Genomic DNA, 22,453 nt, shown 5'->3' on the forward strand with positions numbered 1-22,453 from the left:
TTCTCACACTGCTAGAAATGCTGAAGAAAGACAGACTAGAATAGGATGCCATTCTCTATGACATACAGTATTCTATTACGCAATACAAATTATAGAGCAACTCCTTCATGTGGTACATGTAGAGACTGTCACATAAATAGTACCTGAAAGTAGAAGTGACATTATGTGTTCAGATTCATACATTCTTCTACACAGTCATGTTGGTGCATTCACTGTGCCTCTATGTGCAATCATATAACCGCCTCAACCATATGAATGTAGCACTGTGCTTCATATGTTTACATTTGGAACAACTTTCATTAGCAAGCAAAGAAGGTTAGACTTCACTCTTTGTGTCATCGTTGAGGACTAACCCAACTGCACTGCCTGGGAAAAAAGGACAGTTTTGGGAATGATACAAACCAGCCATCCAGCCATCCATCCATCCATCCATCCATCCATCCATCCATCGTCCATCCATTCATCCATGCATGCATCCATCCAGCCATCCATCCATCCATCCATCCATCCATCCATCCATCCATCCATCCATCCATCCATCCATCCATCCATCCATCCATCCATCCATCCATCCATCCATCCATCCATGCATGCATGCATGCATGCATCCATCCATCCATCCATCCATCCATCCATCCATCCATCCATGCATGCATGCATGCATCCATCCATCCATCCATCCATCCATCCATCCATCCATCCATCCATCCATCCATCCATCCATCCATCCGTCAATTCAATTTTATTTATACAGCGCCAAATCACAACAACAGTCACTTCAAGGCACTTTATATTGTAAGGTAGACCCTACAGTAATCCATCCATCCATCCATCCATCCATCCATCCATCCATCCATCCATCCATCCATCCATCCATCGTCCAACCATTCATCCATCCATCCATCCATCCATCCATCCATCCATCCATCCATCCATGCATGCATCCATCCAGCCATCCAGCCATCCATTCATCCATCCATCCATCCATCCATCCATCCATCCATCCATGCATGCATCCATCCATCCATCCATCCATCCATCCATCCGTCCGTCCGTCCGTCCGTCCGTCAATTCAATTTTATTCAATTCAATTTTATTTATACAGCGCCAAATCACAACAACAGTCACTTCAAGGCACTTTATATTGTAAGGTAGACCCTACAGTAATCCATCCATCCATGAGTTGAACTCAGACCTCCCATTGTACTCTGAAAAACAAACTAATTAAGTCATACATTGCTCGGTTTTCTAATTAAAGTCTTTTGAATGTGTAATGACAGCTTCTGTGAGTGACAGCCAGAATAACATCTTCGGTTTAACTAAATTTAGGTCTGCTTGTTGAGAGAAGACTAACAGGGAAAGAAGTCTGTTGCACTACTTTCATTGAGAGTATTTTAATTAGTTATGGGTTATTTAAATGTTTTTTATGCGCTTGCTCTCTCATCGTCAGCTCTGTGTGTTTCTGTTCAGATGTAATAGCTGTCACGGGTATGATTCAACTAAGACATTACCAACTGTGAAACAGATGCAGTTGTGGTTAGAGAAGCTATGACATCCCAGGGGATTGCTAGCTTGCTTCTAGCTGTTATAAAGCACGTCAGTTGACGCGCCACTTTGATTTTCTTCAGTTTATCTATCTGATATTAACCAGATAGGCAGCATGCACTGGGAGAAATGTAAGTACACTATATTGTTGCTGTTTCCTCAGTATATACTGACTTTATATATGAATGAATAATTATGTTAAAGTGTAATAACTGGAGAGGTTTGCAGAATGAAATGTGCTTCATCAAACTTATGGATGAGGAAAGTTTTAAAAAGCACTCTGTGAAGTGTACATTACAGTTATTTTTACTAATGACAGGTGGATATAATCCCAGCAGCTCCGAATGATGTGTTTTTCCTTACCCTGAAAATACAACGTGTCTTTTTGAATAGTTTTAATTTAATTTTAGACATTTTTTTTAAAGCTACTTCCTTTGTCATTTTTGTAAATTATCAAGTATAGTGTTACTAAATGTTTTTCATTTCTGTCACATTTGTAGTTAATCTTTAATAAAATTCCTTTTTAGCTTACAAATGATTAAAGCCCGTCAACTCAGCGACGACCATTCGCTGCTAATTTGTTATTGTCTAGTTGAAGTAAAGTCTTCCTTTTCTGTTCAGGATTGTTTTTTATGTTGAATAGTGCAAACAGAAGGAAATATCTTTTCCTGTTGTGAACTTTGTCAGAAGCAGCTCTTTCGGAAAGCGGAAGATTGCCTTTTGAATGCTGGCTGAGTGTTGCCATTGGGGTGTAATCTTGATATGCAAAATGGCAGCAGGCAGCCAGCACAGTAAAACACCGCACAGCTGTGCAGCTTCCTCTTTTGTGTTGATTGAGTCTGTGTGCCTGTGCCATGGTGATTGTTTGTCCGTGTGCACTCATGTGTGATTGTCTAAAACAGATAGTAGTAAAAGACAACATCATCCACTCAACCGTGCTTCAGTTGACAGATACAGCAATTAATTTGAACTTGTTACACTCATTTCCTTCTGTTGGCACTGAGCATTTTGTGTGTTGGCTTCACATTTTCTCACATTTAGATACATATGTTCCATAATTGAATTTTCTGTGTTACCAGTTAATCTTTGTAGAAAACTCTTCCATTTGAATGATGAGGTAGAAAAGAACTCCATGACCACACTTCACTCTTGTTCATACAGCTCCTCTGTTTCTCTTGGCTGTGTTACAACATCACTCACCAACCTCCCGCAACAACAGATCTGTTTCTCATTTCTTCCCTCGCTTTGGTACAGCATTCTGCAGTTGCTCAATCCATGATCTGCAGATCAGGCCAAGAACTGAGAACAGGCCATTAACCCTTGTTCAGCCCCAAAAATGTCATGCAGTGTTTATCCAACTATTAGACAATTCATGTCACAAAATGGTGTGAAAAACATACATTTTAATCTTGTTGACATAAGGAACAGATTTACAGTTTTTCTTGATCGAGTTGACCGTCGGCCTGAACAGAGGCACTCGTGGTCAGACTGACACATCCTGCTTCAATCACATCTGTGTAAACTGTTTTGCAAAAGGCTGTGCAGAATTTGTCGCTCCAATAAGGAAAGGTTAACACATTTCCAGGAGGTGTCCTCTGCTCTGCTGATAGTCGTGATGAAAACTGAGTGATTTCTTTAAGCAGGTCAAGAAAAACTGTCACATGAAGAGGGGGATGTTTTAATGCTCTGTGCAGGTGAATCACAGGTACATGTGTCTGGTACAGCTTTTTTTTTTAATAGAGATTGAAAATGTGACGTCACTCAGGGGCAAAACCGCAAAGGATTCTGGGAACTCGTGGCAAGAGGTACTAGCGCACGCAGGCTTTCAATTGAAATCAGTCACACAGCGATAAAAAGAAACACAAAAAATGGCAAGAAGCTGTTGTATTATTAACTGCAATAGCCGGTCGCATGACAGCCACGGGAAGCCGACGGGTAAAGAGATCGGTTGTTATCGGATTACGTCATTGAAGAGAAATTGTTCGAGCCATGTTTCCGAAGTAACAAAGAGGCGACTGGATTGCAGCCATTCAAAGACCAATTATAATGTCCCAGAACACTCCAGCTCACAGGTTAGTCTGCTCCAAGCATTTCCACAAAGGCAAGTCTTCTGTTGTAGTTAATGCGTCATTTTTCTTAACATAATTGGTGATATAGGTTACAAGCAAGTCTGGCGCTGAACAGAAATTGTGGCGCTATGCTCCTTTGTTTATTGTGCATAAATAGTGAATTGTCCTGACACAATATTGCGTTTCGCTTCTGTTATTATGGTACATTGACAAAAACACATACTTTTATTCACAGGATAAAACAGTTGTTTTGTATCACTAATTGTCCAGTGCGATTACAACATACAATATTATTGTCACTGCTACATTTCTGTAATGAACCAGAAATTATTTCCACTACTAATTCATTACCATTGAGCTCAAAGGTCCTATTAATAAACGGTTAAGGAATGTGTATTTATGACGACGATTTGTGAGACTGGTAAACTTATGATACGTACGATGGTTTTTCGTTCTACACGGTGCATTTCAAGGTCCTGCACCCATCCGTCGGTAAACTGTACCTGTGCTTGTTGCAGTGACCTGAAGTTTCTAAACTTCATGAGTGTATGCACTCACTCCAAGAACCGTATGATTATAAATATGAGCGTGGTGAAGTTGGGCAGCACGCTAATGTCTTTTGTCCCTCTGTGTGCTCGTGAGGGTCTGACCCTTTCACTCCTTTGATTTTTTCCTCGTATCTTTTCTTTGACTTTTCATCAAGTCTGTCTTTGTACGGACCGGCATTGTTCTCCTTCGTTTTGTACAGAACCTTTTTGGGGGGCAAAGAAAAAGCAAGAATTTATTGGAACCGAAGAATGAACGTTTTGCGGTGCTGCAAATGCTTGCATTTGATGCAGGTACTTGGATTGTTTTGCCACGAGTTCCCGGCATGCAATGCGTGAAAGTCACGTGGTCTGCGAATCTCTATCCGGTTGTTCAGTCTGACGTCACTAGCCGTGTCTGGGCCTAAACTCCGCTGCAGGTCCATATATCAAACGATCACTATGGCATTACTGAGAGTTAAAAACTGTCTAAAGTCTTTCATCTTTAATAAAATGATCAGTTCTGCTCTACCAGGTGTAACAATTGAGTTTAACATCCAGGCATCCATGAAAACGGAATTTATGACATTTAACGGAGTTAGAAGTTAGCAGGGAGTTAGCTCGCTAGCTTCTATCTAAATACAATATAGCATGTCCTGACTGCGGGGTTTTGGAAACAAATTCAAACGTACAGCTCTGTTATCACTTCCAGCATAAATGAAGACAGAAAACTAAACAGCAGTGACGCTTGTAGGGTTACTGAAGTTGGGCTAGCTGGTATATAATGATGTGCTACGTGACCGCTAGCGACACAGCTATGTTAGCATAATATAAACAAGCTAACTTTTTTTCCACTCGATAAAAGTTAACGTGAGTGTTCTCGGTGGTCAGGAACAAATGTACCCTAACCCCTAACCCTGGGCTGTAGTTACATCCTAAGGTTTTAAAAACTGAGCTTAAATAAATGATTAGTGGTAATAAAAGCCGAGGGAGGTCAACAGTGATCACTGACTGTTTTAGGAGCTTTTTGAGATCAAATAGAAGAAAATACAAAACATTAAACATGTTAATAACACAAAAGCCATATTAAACTCAGACTACTTTAGGCCCGGAAGTAGGATTCGTCGCGTCATCACTAAACAACCGGATAGCACCAAGTATGAAGAATGGCTAAGAAATGAAGCTGGAAAGCATGTGCAGCAGCTTCGAGTCAGCATAGATATGGAAATGTACTAAGAGAGTGATGAATAAAGACAACGAGAGAGAGGCAAACACAGGACAATTAGGTAATTATCAAATTCAAATAATTGGTGAGGAGGAAGTGTGCACAGCTGTGAGGAGGATGAAAAGTGGAAAGGCAGTTGTTCCAGACAAAGGTTGGACCTTTATTTCAGGTCCAACCTTTGAGAGTGTTGATGACATGAGATGCGAGGATGGGAAGCAGGTGGAAAGGGACCTGGAGAGGTGGAGATATGCTCGGGAAAGAAGAGGAATGACAGCCAGCACATGTGAGACAGAATACATGTGTGTGAATGGGAGGGAAGGAGTAGATAGTGAAGATGGATGAGTCTAAATACCTTGGGTCAACCATCCAAAGTAATGGAGAGCGCACAAGAGAGGTGAAGAAGAGGGAGCGGGGAGGATGGAGTGCGTGGAGATGAGTGTCAGGGCGGATTTGTGACTGTGGAATAGCAGAATGAAAGGGAAGGTTTACGACATGGACCTGCTGTGATGTTTTGCTGTGATGGTTTGGAGACCGTGGCACGGACAGAAAGACAGGAGAGCTGAAGATTTTGTAAGAGTGTCACTGGGAGTGAGCAGGATGGACAAGACAGTTCAGAATGTCAGAGGGGCGGCTCAGGTTTAACACTTTGGAAACACAGTCAAACAGGCAAGACGGAGGCGGTGTGGACATGTGGAGAGAGGGGATAGTGGATAAAAGATACTAAAGATGGAGCTGCCAGGCAGGAGGAAAAGAGGTCAGAGGAGGTTCATGGATGTAGTGAAGGAGGACACGTTGTGGGTTGGTGTGACAGAAGAGGAAGCTAGGGACAGCAGGAGATGGAGCTGATGATCCACTGTGATGCCCCCTTAAAGGAAACTGGTGTAAACAGAAGAAGACAAACAAGTATGAAGTATGATGGTGGAAATGTGCTGGTGTAGGGCTGCTTTGCTGCTTGGGGACGGAGCACCTTTTGATCACTGATTTAATTAGAACACAAGGTGCTTTACATTGTAAGGTCGACCCTACAATAATACATGCAGAGAAGAACCCAACAATCATATGACCCCCTATGAGCAGCACTTTGGCGACAGTGGGGAGGAAAAACTCCCTTTTAACAGAAGAAACCTCCGGTTCAGGGAGGGGCGGGGCCATCTGCTGTGATTGGTTGGGGAGAGAGAAGGAAGACAGGATAAAGACATGCTGTGGAAGAGAGACAGAGACAATGATTCAATGCGGGTGTATAAACACACAGTGAGTGAAGAAGAAACACCCAGTGCATCAACAGCAGTAATCCAGTAATGCACAAATGGGACGGTACATCACAGTTACTTTAATTAAACAACTTCTTCACACTTAAATAACATGACTTATTTTTTCCCATGTTGTAAATGGTTTATATAAAGTCTTGTGCTGTTATGTGGCTGAGTTTGTGTGGAGTCGACGAGCCTGTATTTAGACCCAAGTGCACAGACTGTTAAATAAATCTGCCACCGTTACTGTAAAATGCACATGGACACACATGCACACACACAAACACGCACACACGCAATGAAGAGGGGCTGGGCTCGGTGCAGTGGCCATTTGTGCGCCTTTTATTGTTAAGCACCACAGACGTGTCTGTACATGGCAGACTGTCACAGTGTTCTGTTTGTTCTGAGAAGAAAGTGTGGCCTGTCTGACCTATAGAGGTAAATCTATCAGCTTCAGAGAGGAAGCTGTGCAGCATACTGTCAGGATACCTTCAGCCTCGTGACAGGGGTTAAGCAGAGGACCGACATGTCTGGACCCAAGGTCTCCATCCTCTGTCGGTGTGAGTGATAGGAACCAAAACTCTGGGCTCAAGGTTAAAAAAATGTGCCGGTAACTGGAGGGAAATTCTGAGAAGAGAGAAAGACTTCCCTTTATCAGGGTCCTCAGTGATCAGTGTGGAGGAAAAGAAAAAGAAACAGGGACAAACATGAAAGTGTCCTTTTGCCATGGCAGACTTTGAATGGTCACAGAAATTTCTCATTGTGAAATTTTGGTAAAGGAGGAAGTGCTTGTACCCCCCCACCCCTTATGCCCTGTTCTTGGCGTGGAGACAAATTCCACATAGCACAATCTGTTGACCTCTATTTGCTTTCTTAACTGGATAATCACAAATGAGGCTTGATACAGCCTTACTAATTTGGGGGATTTCTGCTAATCTGCAGAATTTCATAACTGAAACCAAGTAATTCCAACTAAATCCATTTTTGAATGATGTCCATGCACCACAACGGGCTCAGCGTGCTGACGTCTGAAGACAGGGAGGCAGTTTATGTTCAGCTGAGCTACGAGCTGCTTGTTGAAGCGAACTTTTAGTTACTTAGTTGTGAAGCCCAGCTAAGTAAACGGACTCACCATGTTTGCAGTGCAACAGAGGATATGCAGGCATAACAGAAACATCCAGCTGGGTCCGGTTCATCTTCTGCCACAGTATTAGGGTGGGGAAGGGGATGATAAGACTCAACATGTTATAACGAGAAACCTGCACACATGAGAACTTGAAGCTCAGTATGGCACAATGTCTTGGCACAGCATCAACATCACAGTCTGTGGGAATGAGCCTTTTCATTTGAACTGACTTAGCTGTGACTTAGCTGTGCACCAGTCCATCTGAGCCACTGTCTCCAGCGTGAGTCTCAGACTGTTTCATTAGGAAATAATTGATGGACTCTCCCCAGGAGATTGCAAATTTCCCGTTTTTAGTGTGTGTTTGTAACCCCAGCGATCATATCAGCACATTTTAATTAAACTTCGTATTTCTTTTATGAAAAATATTTCAAGCGTGTAGAATCTAAGAGCGACTGTAAATGTGCAGGTCAGCAGTGTCAAAGACATTTTCTGGCAGCTGCTGACACATCTGTGCAATTCCAACAACAGTGGCTCATATACAAAACCAAACATGGAGGCATTCAATCGATATGTTAACTAACTCAGACGTGCGTTTGTTAAAACCACGTGTGAATGTCACAACTGTTTTTATAGATCATGTTCAGTCAATTTATTTATTATTTCTGTATTTATGAGGAAGTTCTATTAAAATAATAAAAAACGTGCCTTTAACTCTGCGAGTCATCAGACATGACCACAGGACCAGGGCGCTCTACATCAGGTGGTTATAATTTTTCTCATAGTTGCAATCACATGTTGTGCTTACCTGTGGCATCTAAAGAGGCTAACGTTCACAGTAAAGATCTTAATAAGTGCTCTATGCAGTGCATGCTAGCAGCCTTTATATTTGGAATGAGGGGTTTTAAATCTGCAGCCACACAGTAACAAATGAATGGAGTGTGCTCAGCACTGTTAGTTTGTATGGAGGCCGCCTGCTCTTTATTCTGGTTTTAAATTTGTACATGTCCTCCTTTTAACCTGTTAACCTAGCATCATGATCAGTGTAGCTGCTGTACAGTGTGTTACGATGCACAAATGACCGTGGTGTCATTGTTTTATGGTCACGCTTACCTTTGGAGCACATTTCTGCAATACCGGTGATTTTGTAGCTCGGGGCGGCAATGACTGATGCCATTCTCTGTACTTGTGCTGATTAGAGTTTATACGAATGCGACTTTGCTGTTAGGCTGGATTTTTTCTCATGCTTATACTTGCAAGAATCTGCCAGTTCCAGACATTGAATGTTCCCAGAAAGCATTTACTCTGTCAGTGTGTCTCTGTTGAGGATGGAGCCTTCAGGCTTATCAGTAAAGTACGGCACTCAGCCAAAAAATGTTAATGAAATAATTTGAGCTGCATGTGAAACACAGAGTAATGATTTAAGACCCGTTAGAGTTCTTTTTGTTTTGTCAAATTAATTATAAGAATTATAAGGTGATGCACATGTTTTATGATGAAATGCCCATTTTTGTTTGTGTTTTTCACACAGGTTTTATTGTATTGTTACACAGTTACTGTAAGCTGCACATTGATGGTTATCATAGCATATAACCATGTAATAAAGCTTTGACTGCTCCCTTACAGACAGGGGCTCAGCATAGCTGGTAGCACCACATGTTTATTTGGTTTTATTTTACTTCTTGATGCAACAATGTGATTCATATCAGGAACAAACCCAGCGTAACCTTGATCCACTGGTCTGCTGGGATATCGCCAGTTTCCATCCAAGGAGCTGACATGTGCGTTATTATTTTAGTTTGTTAAACTGGGCTCGATCCAGGTGACAGCGAGCCAACGTGATGCTACCTGTGTGCGTCAGCAGCAGTCTGTACTCAGTTTAAATATGACATGGATCAGTTCGTAAAGGCTGAGAGAGGTGGACAGAGAGGGAGAGAGCAGGAGAGGAACAGGTGAGAGGGGACGTGTGGTCACAAAAGTTCTTCTTCACAAAGTGTCATTCACGGATGCTCAGCCTGCTTTCCAGCAGCACACTTTCAGCCGACCGACCCAAGGGGGACACCATCATTGCATTTGTCTGTGTTTGACACGAGGAAGCCCTGCACTGCAGCCCAAACAGATCACGTCATAACAGACCTGTTGATTTCTTCCAAACCAAAAGCACCAGTTTAACAACCTTAGCAGCAAACATTTTGAGCTATTATTTTACTGGACAGTTCAACATCAGGTCAAATTGAAGTGCATGCAGCCCGTGACCTTAGACACTCGTGGACATTCACTGAGAATATTGGTTGTAAAGGCTTATATCAGCTGATGCTGACACTCAAAAGGCTTAAAGAGAATACGTCTGAGAGGTTCACTTTCCGTGTGTCTTTAGTGTCTCAGTGTCGGCTTACAGTCATGGCACCTGAGCGCGTCTGCTTCCTCCGTTCATGAACTGTGTGAACCCATCGTGTGCATCATGTGGCTGATTTAAAGCAACTTGAAAAGGAAATGAGGTTGTGTGTATCTGTTCATTGCTGTGTGTCTGACCTCCTTAGCACAGCCATCAGCCGTGGGCAGGTCCAGGCCATACCAAGGTGTGCGAGTCAGGGATCCTGTCAAAGAGCTGCTGAGGAGGAAGAGGAGCCTGGAACTTCACAGCACCAAGACACTGCCTCCTACTGGGGTGAGGACGCCATGACAGATAAGCAAAGAACACTTGTTGATGTTTGAAGCACAAGCTGCCACATTTATAACGAGCAGGGTTCAAAAAAAGCAGTCTTCAAGTAAAATCTGAAACGAATGAAAATGTCTGTGTGCATTTACCTGCAAGGTAAGTCATTTCCTGTAAATCAATGTGTGGTTTAAAAAAAGCAAAACCAACAAAACCCTGCAGATTGTTCCTTAAAGCTGTACTTGGACTGTGTGTTTTCAGGGTAGGTTTACTTTGCTAAACAGTGTTTCCAAAGAAGCCCTCACGGCATCGTTAGTCACTAAACAAATACACAGGAGACTCCCACAGTGGGGAGCAGCGACTGCTCTGCATTATGTGCTGACACTTTGAAACCGGCGCTTTGTGAGACGTTTGGGAGAGACTCAGTTAAAAATGTGTAAGAAAATTAATAAAAGTAAAATAGAGCGGTGCTCTGCTTTGGTTTCATGTTGAAGAACATTTTGCAAGGTTTCAACAACAGTTTCCATGAACCCCCCCCCAAAAATCCCCCCACCCCTCTTTGACGTAGAGCTGCCCTCTAATCACATGACCTGATAGCCTCCTGATGATTTATCACTTTCAGTCTTTAGGCCAGTATTCTTTTCTCGTGAATCACTGATCTCTCTGCAGGGATCACAACCTCACAGAACAGCAACATGCAGAGACTGTTTGATTGGGAGTGACTGTTCTGCACCTCAGGAGACTGCACATGAGATCTGCAGGAATCGAAAGCAAAATGTCCTGTGAGGATGTGTTCGGTCGGGATACAGGCTCAGAAAGCAGCGGGGGATTTTATCCTTATATAATCCAGGTGTTTTTCCATGGCGGTTACAGCAGAGCTGCAGGGCTGGGCACACAGCCCTATGCAAAGTAACGTGCAGCCTTGCCAAAGAGACCTCCCACTTTCTATTTATTATCCCTACAAGAAGAGAAGAGGCCAGAAGCAGCGGTGTGCACAAACATACACATGTACGGACACTCCCCGTGACTAGCATGTGATATTCCAACATCTTTTATTGGCACGGCACTACAGTTGATTATTTTAAATGCAATGAGTTAGTGCTGCTAGCAGCAAAGATAAAATTCTGTCCACTTCTTCCACTATTTGCCTGCCTGGCAGGACTACGTGGGTATTTCCAGGATTCTGGTTCAAAGGGACGACAGTTGTGTTTGTGCAAATCTCAAACCAAACCACATTACTATGAGGTGGCAGTTATTCCACACTCACTGAGTCTGCTTTCAGATGTTGTCACTGCAGCTTTCCACAGTAAAAATCCTCCGAACGTGTTGCCTTTGGAGCTAAGAAGCGTGTTGTGAAAGCACGCTGTCATCATCTCTGGACTGAATTCCCAGTTTGTTCAATCAACCTGATAAATCACAGCTACGCTGCGAACAGAAACCTGAGCACCAACGATGAGGAAATACATAAAAGCCAATACCTGAATAATTCATTTTGAATTCCAGAAGTTAACTATACGACACATGCACATTGGTCTTTCCTCTTTTTGTGGATATTTTGTCCGTTTTTCTTTGAGGAAAGATTACAGACTTCACAAAAAGTGGATTTTGCCACACTGTCCACTCTCTGCCTCGTCTCTGTGTTTGTGCAAACCCAAATGTCCGTCTCACAGATTGAGTCTAAAACCCGTCTGTTTGGTATCGACCGGTCGGGCTGTACATGTGCCTGTAGCAAGAAGAGACACTGCGATACGCAAACACAAAAGACCGAATGGGAGGCAACAGCGGCAGCACTGACAGCGTGTGTCAGTGTTTGTACTGCATCCTGCTGCCTGCAGTCAGCGGGCAGGGCGTGTTCAAGGCAGCAGGGAGGTGCTGCCAGGTGGCTGACGGGCTGCAGGAGAGGAGCTGATGGTTCGACAGCTCTGACAGGAGGAGCTACAACAATCGCACAGTTAAACCCCACTGTGGTCACTTTCTGAGGACGCTTTGTGTTCACAAAGTAAAGGACCTGATCACCTGCACTGGGTTTGACTGAGGCTGAGGAATGAGTCGGCTTTAACAGCATCCATAAAAGTTACACCTGGACATGCCGACTGGGTGTGTTCCACTTCACCATGAATGCGCTTTAAGAAGCAGCCATAACGTTCTGCTTGAACGATAATCTGAACCTCTTACACAAAGTGTGGCGGCACCATCCTCTACCTCCAACTTCATTTAGTTCAATCTTTCAGTGTCTGAATGTATTTCACATTAGCTGCAGGAACTTTCCAAAGGGTGAAACTGGATTCAGTCGGTCGGTCACAGATCCATTAAAATCAACTTGATGATTTTTTAAATGACTCATGCAGTTTATACTGTGCAGAAATCCCGAGCCACCCTTTACATTTTGCTTCCAGAGTTTCTGCTCATTTGGACATTGGTTTCTTTTTCATTCGCTGTCAGTCCGGCTGTGAATCATTCGAGCATTAAAAAGGAGGCTAACTGAAGGGATGCAAAAACACACCCTTTGTTATCGTTTCTTGGTCAAAAGTACCAACGATAACGCACTCTGACAGAGGTAAAATAAAACAAAAGTGACTCCAAAAGAGCCAGACTGTGAAATACTGTATCCTCAAAAAACTGTGAAATCTGGGGAAGACGAGGAGTGGCACCCCTAAAAACAAAGAAAACAGCAAATGATCAGTACAAGAAACAGGAACACATCCAACAATGACCTGACCCTGGACCTGAGGAGTGTAACTGGCCCTTCAGCTGATCTAGCTCCTGAAGCCTGGACAGAAATGGTGTCAGTCAGTCACAGTGATAAATCCAAACGTAATGTTTTGGTTTGAGTTATTTTCAGTATGTACGGAGGAGGCCAGGAAAGAGCCCGACTAAGGGTCTGCAGCTCTCTGTGAAGCACGGTGGAGGCTCTGTCGTGGTTTGGGGCCGCGCTGCTGGTGACCTTTCAAAACTGATAAAAGTACCGTGAGATTTTGATCCACCACGAAACAGAAAGGAGTCTGATTGGCCACAGCTTCATTTATCAGCATAGCTATGATCCTAAAGACATGATGTCAGTGCGTTAAAGCGCACACACAATGGAAACCCTCCAATGAGTGTGTGTGTGTGGAGAAATACAATGACAAAGCAATGAATAGCACAGGTTCAGAATGGGTTCAGTGGTTCTTCAGCGATCCTCTGTATCATTGTCTCTTTCTTTTATTTGCTATCTTTACAGCTCACTTCTTCTCAGGAGAGGACCTGCCTGCTCTGGCCTCAGAAGAACATAGATCCTAGATCTGCTCCCACACGTGCCTGAGATATGTCATTTACAGCAGAAGCAGCTGTTGGCAGAACAAGCTGGAATTTGCTCAGTTAGCATGAAAAACATTTGTCATACATGTAGGCTTTGTGATCGTCCAGTAATGGTTTTATTTTTTTGCCACTTTAATAAATAAGGTTAATCATGAACTCACATTTATCCCCCAGATTATACAAGACTGGAAAAACCCCTCATAAGTTATTTATTGGGGAGAAAAATCCAGTATGATATATCCAGTATGCCAGCATTGGTAAATAGAGACCCTGATGACTGTCCCACCTCAGCTTTGTCTTACCTTCCAAGGAAATGTTAAAAGCAACTGTACCGTGAATGAAAGAACATTTCCCTGTCAGACCAGTCAAGATGTGTCACTGCACAATAACAAACGCTGGGTGCTGCACAACAGTACCAGTGCTCTGTGTTTTCACCGACCCACCAACAGCATTTATAGAGCCTGGCCTTTGAGGTTTAGATGAACGGTCTGTTTTAATACTATCATGGAGGCTCACAGGGGTCGTCTGATCATCGGGATATTCTCTGTATTACTGTAGGTCGAGGCATGTGGCACTATATAAATAAAGCTGAACTGGACCGATGTACTTCCATGCCCAGTAGTATCAAATTCACAGCTTTCGCTTTAATGAACGGATCCAGAAAGTTCAAAAAACACTTTTCAAGAGTGAATTCTCAGATAGCTGCTCACACCTGAGTGTCACAGGTCCAGGTGTGGCTGCTGCATGTTTACATATCAACATCGCCGCGTTGCTGTGATTAAGGTTCTGCTGCAGTTATTGACCTGTTAAGCTCATTGATGATATCTGTGTTTTTCAGGACATGGTCTCACACAACAACCAGCTGTCATTTACACAAGGTAGAAGCCTCACCTGTGAACTACATGTTCCACGTAAAGCTGTTTCCGCGTGTCTAATGCCGAATCTGCTTCTTGTTCTCCAGGTATCTTTGGCTGTGATGTTGCCAGCGGATCCCCAGCCGAAGCGCCGACCACAGCTGCTGATGGAGGGCTGCAGTGTGCGGGGTGGAAAGCGACCAGTCCTGGGCTGCAGGCCGCCGCCATGTCCTGGTCGACGCCTGACTACAACCAGCAGGACCCCTCAGCTCAGACTCTGACCTACCCAGCCACTCCGACACTTACTATGCAAACTCTGTGTCCCAGCTACACCATGCTGACCTACACACACACACCACTGCTGACAAACTTTGGGGTGAGTGAAAAAGGACTATGCAAATATGTTCTACAGACTGCACGGGGGAATAAAATGATCACAAATCGGCACAAAAGGATAAAAACAATCAGTTCTCGCTCTATCAGTCAAATGTGATTTAACAGATAGAGCCATTGCAACAGTACAAGCATGGATTCAGGCTATTATTTCACTTTAAAGTAAGGTTGTGTATAAGTATGTGCAAGTATAAATATGTATATGTAGAAGTACATGTACCAAATCTGAAACTCTAGGCATTAAGGGGCTGCTTCACCTTTGAGACCCGATGGTACTGTATCCCACAGAGTCACGGCTGGGACGGGAACGATCTAAAGTTTTCTTTAAAACTCATTTATGTCAAAATAATGCAACATGTTTAACAGCGCCACAGGATCCTGTTATCGTATGTTCTGTCTTTAGTGAACTAAGTCATCTTATTGTGCTGGTAGTCTCAGCGTCTGTAATCAAAGGTAGCTCGTACAGGGCTCGTCTTTCTCTACAGGTGCAGACAAGTGTTTGTGATGCAGTGTGATGCTTCCCACCATAAAAGCCTGTTATCACTGCATGCATGCTCTCTGTGTTAACTGCCAACAGCTGCTGTGCTTGTCTTTAAATTCTTACATTTCAAACCTGCTGCAAGTGGGTAATAAATACAGAGATAAGACTGGGGTAGAGGATTAACTGGAACTCTTTAAACCCGCCGAGGACCTTTGTACACCGTGGGATTAACATGGGATTTAGATTTCTGCCTGTTCAGCATGAACGATTTCTCCTTTATATTTGCAGCTCTTTTTTCACTGCAGTTTTTGAATTTATCCAGAGAATAACTGTCAGTGACTCAGTTTAGGGATTTACATACACGTCACTCATCATGACGATGAGTTGATGTGCAAAGTGGAAAAATATGTTTGTCTCTGAAAAAATAAATAAATGGAAACACATCACAACAAAGAGAATCCAGGAAGGAAGAACATGGTGGCTGTCTCCACATTAAAACACTGGGACATGACCACGAGGCTAATTAACACCAAACATGTAGGTTCACCGTAGAAAGATTCACCGCAGCAGTCTAAATCAGCACAAGCTGTACCCGGTCTGTGTCCACCGGGTTCACTAGGGCCCTCTTTTCTTGTGTACCTAATTATATCTGATTACAATATTCCTGTGAGCTGAACAATAAATGCTGACTGCAGTGACACTGCGTCTACCTTCCAAACCCTCCACAAAATCTTGATTAAAACATAAAAAAATCAATGATTGAGCGCCTAAAGTGAGGCTCGTGGCATCAGCAGACGTCCGTTTTATGCATGCGTTTGACTTTTTGCAAGGTTAAATGTCTTTGCCATCATCATAAATATTTAATGATTGCTGTTGTTTCAGACCATACCAGTGGCACCAGCCCCAGCCTCCCTGCCTCAAGTGGAGCTCCAAGACTCAGGGTTGACCTATCTTCCTTGGGCCCAGCCACTCACCACTATATCGACCATGCCTAATCACGGGGTGCAGTTTGCCCCGGGTTCTGGAGCGCTGCCTGGGTCGCCTCTGGTACACATGCCGCTGTCCATGTCGTTGACCGCCATGATCCCACAGCTGGAGCCCCAGGGTATGGACCCTCAGCCCGAGATCCTGGAGATCCCCGAGCATTCAGAGCAGCAAGCTCAAGGTCAGTCTCTGAACGAAGACCCGGAGGTTGAGGCGGAATCACCAAACCTACTGGACAAACTTCTCGAGGATCACAAAGAACATGGTGAGGAGGAGGACAAAGACTCGTACAGAAGCTCCCTCTTCATACCCAATGTCTGAAGAACATTTTTTTAAATATGAAATCAGTATGTTTACCTTTACATTTCATTTTTTTCCCTCTGGGGCAAGTGCCTATTGGCCTTTTTGTGTAACTTGATTACCACAGATTCTGTCTATTATTAAGCCTTTGAGGTCTAACCTATCTAACTTACCCAAACCAAGTGTTTTCTGTGATTTGTAAGCAAAACTTGAAATAGTTTCTCTTAGTTATCGTGTTTTTTTTGGTGTCCCTGTTGCAAAGACTTGTAAGAAAAACAATGAAAATCCAGAAAGCGATTATTCTGAAAGTATACAGTAGAGTCAGGGTTCAGGTACGTGTTACCACACATTATGACCCAGACTTCACAGAACTATTAATTTCTTGGATAATTGGGAATCACACGTCTATAATTATCCATGCTGGCTCATACTTAATAATAATAACAACAATAATAATAATAATAATAATAATACATTTTATTTATAGGCGCCTTTCAGACCCTCAAGGTCACCTTACAAAAACACGTGAGCAATAGCAGCATATATTAAACATGGCAAAATCAAATTTAGATAGATATAAAATAAATAAATAGATATAAAAACTGAGCAAGGTAAAGACTCTTCTGGATTATTATGACCTGAGTTTTATTTTTGTAACTGCTCCTGACTTCCTGTTATTACATTTTCATTATGTTCATTTGATTTATTAGAAATTAGTTTAGTGTGCAGCAATAAACAGAACCGAAAGACAAATCATTTCTTGCATAGAGACTAGCGTAATTCTAGTAGTCTGTTACCTACAGTGCAAAGGTCTTAAGCAAAGGCTTCATATCTTTATATCGTCAATGCGAAATGGGCACGGCGCATTACATACATGTAAACACAGTATATTTGTACAATGAGCTTAGAAGTCCATATTTGGTATGACCACAGAGCCTTACCTGAAATCACAGGCAAGTTTCATGTGACTTTTAAAAGCCTCCTTCAAGTTTTTCTTTGGATGTTGGACGCAGTGTTTTGCAGCTTGTAGTGAAAACCATTGCAACATTGTTCAAGATAAACTTTAAAAAGTTACAATTCTGTCTCCTTAGATGCAAAATCTAAATAACGAAGGAGTAGCTCAAGACGTTTGCACAGAAATGCTATAAAATCCATGTTTGTCTGTGTTTGAGAAACAGCCAAAGCACACTGTGATTCAATTTCATATGTATAAAAGTCAGTCTTAAACAGATGCCATCTAGTGTTGTGTTTGCAGAATGCAGTTCAGCATTATGTCACAGCTGAACAACCTTCTTGTTTTATATAAAGGGACCCTGTTGTTCTCAAATCCAGCTCATTTCCGATTTGTGGACTTTGCTAGATTTGCTTTGCATGAACAATTTTGGATTTTTGGACACATGTCTGAAATGTGACAGCACAGAAGTTCAAGGCAGAAACATCTGGAACCACTGATCGAGGTTTTGGTGTGCTTTTGTCTTAACCTGTGTAAATGCTTCTGCTTGTAGGTAAACAATGAGCAAAGGTTTCAAATAAATGGAATGCAATAGAAAACATTTCTCTCTGGAAAATGAAACCACTGAAGTGTCAAAAGCTGCAGTTCAGCCTCCTGAAGCTGGCTGCAGCAGTCAGTGTGTATCGACTGGTCCCGGTGTTACAGTGTCCACCTAAACAAGATGAATGATCACCCCTCTCTGATTTTTCACATCATATCAACTTCACAATAAACCTACTTATCTGGACTCTGTTAAGTCTTAAAGTTACTGCTGCTGCTGCTTTGAGTTACAGGTGAACTGGACTGTGTCTGTGCTCCAGACAAACAATATGTCTTGCTGTGGGGTACACACCTTCCAGTACTCAATTCTGTTTTATTTCCATGTGACTTTGAATTTTTATTAGTAAAAAAAGCTTAAAAACAATCAAAAAGTCAAAGTACAAATACTTTGATGTTGTTCAGTACCTCAGCATTTTAATGCAAACACTATTTGATGTCCAGTAGAAATTGCAATAGTGTAATAGTCTTTGACTTTGCTAGTCTCTCCTAGAGTTACTCCAAACTAGACTGTAAATTACAAAGTTACATTTTATTAATCGAAACAATCAGATTTCTTCCCCTGTTGGCCAACATGCAGGATTAAGCCACGTGCACCTTGACAAATGATAGTTTGAACTCATGACCAGTAGTATTATTAACAACAGCGTTATAGTTTTTATTTGTATAGCACATTTAATTAGATTAGGTAGATCTGAGTGTCATCGACATATGAATGGAAACAAGTGTTATATTTACTGAAAATTAGACCTAGAGGCAGCAGACACAGAGAATAAAATTGGCCCCAGTAAAGATCCCTGAGGAACGCCACAAGTAAGGGGAGCTGAGGAAGCGGATCTCCAAAGCTCACGGAAAAGGTCCTGTCAGACAGCTATTAACCTGTGTTGATATTAAATTAGTGATTAATTAACTATTAACCACTCGAATGATAAACCCTTGATCCCGTAATGCTCCAGTCATGAGATCCAGATGCTGTGGTCAGTGAGTCAGTGGCTCAACTTTTAAAAGTGCAGTTTTGGTGCTGTGAAGAGCTTTAAAACCAGACTGAAACCTGAAGAACATCCAGCCCATTTACAAAAGATTGCAGCTGAACAAATACAATCTTTTCCAAAATTTTCGATTGGAAGGGAAGCTTTGAAATAGGCCTGAAATTTGAGAGGACAGAGGAATTGAGACGAGGTTTTTTAAGTACAGGCTGTACAACAGCCTGTTTAAAACAGGCTGTACAACAGCTGAACTAAGGCTGCTGTTAAAGATCCTTAATAGGGATGGGTATCGTTTAGGTTTTATCCGATACTGGTGCCAAATCGGTACTTTTGAAACGGTGCCGGTGCTCAAACGGTGCTCAAACCGGTGCTTAAAGAATGGAGAACACAAAATTGGTCCAAAAACCTCTCATGTTCAGCTGGTTTTTTGTAAAAAGATAACAATGTTAGCCTTTTCTGCAGCTATGGGGCATATATGGTATCACTCTTGGCTGGAAGCAGTCAGAATCAGAATCAGAATCAGAATCAGAAAGGGTTTTATTGCCAAATGTTGAGCAGGTTTACAACATTAGGAAATTGCTGCGGTGCTTCAGTGCAAACATACTGTCATAAAAATATAAAAATAAGAATAAGAATTAAAAGTGCTAAGTGGATAGATATATACATGATATATACATGAGTGCAGGTGGTGATCAGTGCCAAACATGGAATGATGCAGTGAACACAGCGTAGGGTCATGTGTTAGTGGTGGGAACAGTCATACGGTTATTGTTCATGTGTCCAACAGCAGAGGGGAAGAAACTGTTCTTATGGCGAGAGGTTCTGGTGCGAATGGACCGGAGCCTCCTGCCTGAGGGGAGCAGGTCAAACAGACTGTGTCCAGGGTGAGAAGGGTCAGCTGAGATCCGAGCTGCACGCCGCAATGTCCTGGAGGTGTACAGGTCCTGCAGAGATGGGAGTCTGCAGCCAATCACCTTCTCAGCAGAGCGCACAACACGCTGCAGTCTCTGTTTGTCCCTGATAGTGGCTCCAGCGTACCACACGGTGATGGAGGAGGTGAGGATGGACTCGATGATTGCAGTGTAGAATTGCATCATCGTCCGTGTTGGCAGGTTGAATTTCTTCAGCTGCCTCAGGAAGTACATCCTCTGCTGGGCTTTCTTAATGACGGAGGTGATGGTGGGCTCCCACTTCAGGTCCTGGGTGATGGTGGTACCCAGGAAGCGGAATGAGTCCACAGAGGTGATGGGGGTGTCAGTCAGGATGATGGGGGGGAGTGGAGCTGTGTGCTTCCTGAAGTCCACAATAATCTCCACTGTCTTCTGGGCATTCAGCACCAGGTTGTTGTGGCTGCACCAGGACACCAGACGTTCAACCTCCCTCCTGTAGGCAGACTCGTCCCCGTCAGAGATGAGTCCAATAACGGTGGTGTCATCTGCAAACTTGATTAGCTTGACAGACTGGTGGGTGGAGGTGCAGCAGTTGGTGTACAGGGAGAAGAGCAGAGGAGAAAGAACACGGCCCTGAGGGGAGCCGGTGCTGATGGTCCGGGAGTCCGAGACATTCTTTCCCAGCCTCACGTGCTGCTTCCTGTCCGTCAGGAAGTCAGTGATCCACCGGCAGATGGGATCAGGCACATTCATCTGGGAAAGCTTGTCTCGGAGATGGTCTGGAAGGATGGTGTTGAAGGCAGAGCTGAAGTCCACAAACAGGATCCTGGCGTAGGTTCCTGGGGAGTCCAGATGCTGCAGGATGAAGTGTAGGGCCATGTTGATGGCGTCGTCTGCAGACCTGTTGGCTCTATATGCAAACTGCAGGGGGTCCAGGAGGGAGGCCGTGAGGGTCCTGAGATGGGAGAGAACTAGGCGCTCAAAAGACTTCATGACCACAGATGTCAGAGCCACGGGTCTGTAGTCATTTAGTCCAGTGATCCTAGGTTTCTTGGGGACAGGGATTATGGTAGAGGACTTGAAGCAGGCAGGCACATGACATGCCTGCAGTGAGGAGTTGAAGATGCCAGAAAACACTGGGGCCAGCTCGTTTGCACAGTGTCTGAGGGTGGCAGGAGACACGCCGTCTGGGCCGGGAGCTTTCCGAGCATTCAGACTCTTAAACTGCTTCCTCACATCTGCTTCATGAATATGAAGAGTTGTGGTGGGAGGAGGTGGTGTGAAATCCTCTTTTGTTTGGGGTGAGGAGGGAGGTGTTGTAGGTGAACGGTTTGAAGGTGGTGATGGCTCTATGGAGGGGGGAGAGGTGGGGGAATGAGTGTCCAAAGTGTCTCTATTGTTGGGGTCGTTGGAGGTGTGAAGGCTGCCTGATGGCTCGTCAAAACGACAGTAGAAGTCGTTAAGGGTGTTGGCTAAGAGCAAGTCATCAGTGGAGTGGGGGGTTTTAGGCTTGTAGTTTGTGATATTCCTAAAACCTTTCCACACAGAGGCCGAGTCATTCTCTGAGATCTGCTGCTGCATCTTCTCAGAGTGCTGATGTTTAGCAATGTCCACTTCCTTAGTGAACCTGTACTTGGCCTCTCTGTAGCAGTCCCTGTCTCCGCTTCTGAACGCCTTTCTCTTTTCCAGCCACAGCTTTTTGAGTTTAGGAGTAAACCAGGGTTTGTCATTGTTATAACTCACCCTGGTGCGTGATGGCACAATGCTGTCCTCACTGAAGTGGATATAGGAGGTGACAGTGTCCGTAAACTCGTCCAAGCTGTTAGAAGCAGCCTTCATTGTGTCCCAGTCTGTGGTCTCCAAACACGTGCGAAGCTCCTCCACAGCCTCGTTGCTCCACAGTTTTTTAGTCCTCACGACAGGTTTGGAGAGCTTCAGCCTCTGTCTGTACGCGGGGATTAGGTGGATCATGACGTGGTCAGAAAGTCCGAGTGAAGCGCGCGGCACCGCGCGATAGGCCCCGCTGATCGTGCTGTAACAGTGGTCTAATGTCCTCTCCTCTCTGGTCGGGCATTTAATATACTGCTTGTATTTGGGAAGCTCATGGCTCAGATTGGCTTTGTTAAAGTCCCCAAGAGCAATGATGAGAGAGTCCGGGTATGTCCGCTCCATGTGCAGTATCTGCTCCGCGAGTGCGCACTGAGCTGCCTGCGCATCCGCATCTGGCGGGATGTAAACAGCGGCCAGGATGAATGAAGCAAACTCCCGCGGAGAATAAAACGGTTTGCAGTGAATGAAAAGGTATTCCAGAGAGGAAGAGCAGTGCT

General features: G+C 43.6%; 1 protein-coding gene across 1 annotated transcript; it reads left to right on the plus strand.

Annotated features, from left to right (window-relative positions):
- The first annotated feature begins 1,536 nt into the window (after positions 1–1,536).
- Positions 1,537–18,383, plus strand: pou2af1 (POU class 2 homeobox associating factor 1). Its single transcript, XM_086262729.1, has 5 exons — positions 1,537–1,676; positions 10,277–10,404; positions 14,528–14,567; positions 14,651–14,919; positions 16,300–18,383. The coding sequence occupies exons 1-5, from the start codon at positions 1,661–1,663 to the stop codon at positions 16,720–16,722; spliced, it is 876 nt and encodes a 291-aa protein (XP_086118855.1). The 5' UTR covers positions 1,537–1,660; the 3' UTR covers positions 16,723–18,383.
- The last annotated feature ends 4,070 nt before the right edge of the window (positions 18,384–22,453 follow it).

This window comes from Aulonocara sp. 'chitande type north' Nkhata Bay, linkage group LG14 (genome assembly GCF_057382095.1).
Source record: "Aulonocara sp. 'chitande type north' Nkhata Bay isolate Kocher_YH1m ecotype deep benthic linkage group LG14, A_spYH_male_GT1.1, whole genome shotgun sequence".
NCBI lineage: Eukaryota > Metazoa > Chordata > Actinopteri > Cichliformes > Cichlidae > Aulonocara > Aulonocara sp. 'chitande type north' Nkhata Bay.

Bases quoted from the DNA above. Each gene is read 5' to 3' on its own strand.
- pou2af1 (XM_086262729.1), top strand. The intron at 10,405-14,527 runs GTGAGGACGCCA...TGTGTTTTTCAG, and splicing joins AGACACTGCCTCCTACTGGG to GACATGGTCTCACACAACAA. The intron at 14,920-16,299 runs GTGAGTGAAAAA...CTGTTGTTTCAG, and splicing joins CACTGCTGACAAACTTTGGG to ACCATACCAGTGGCACCAGC.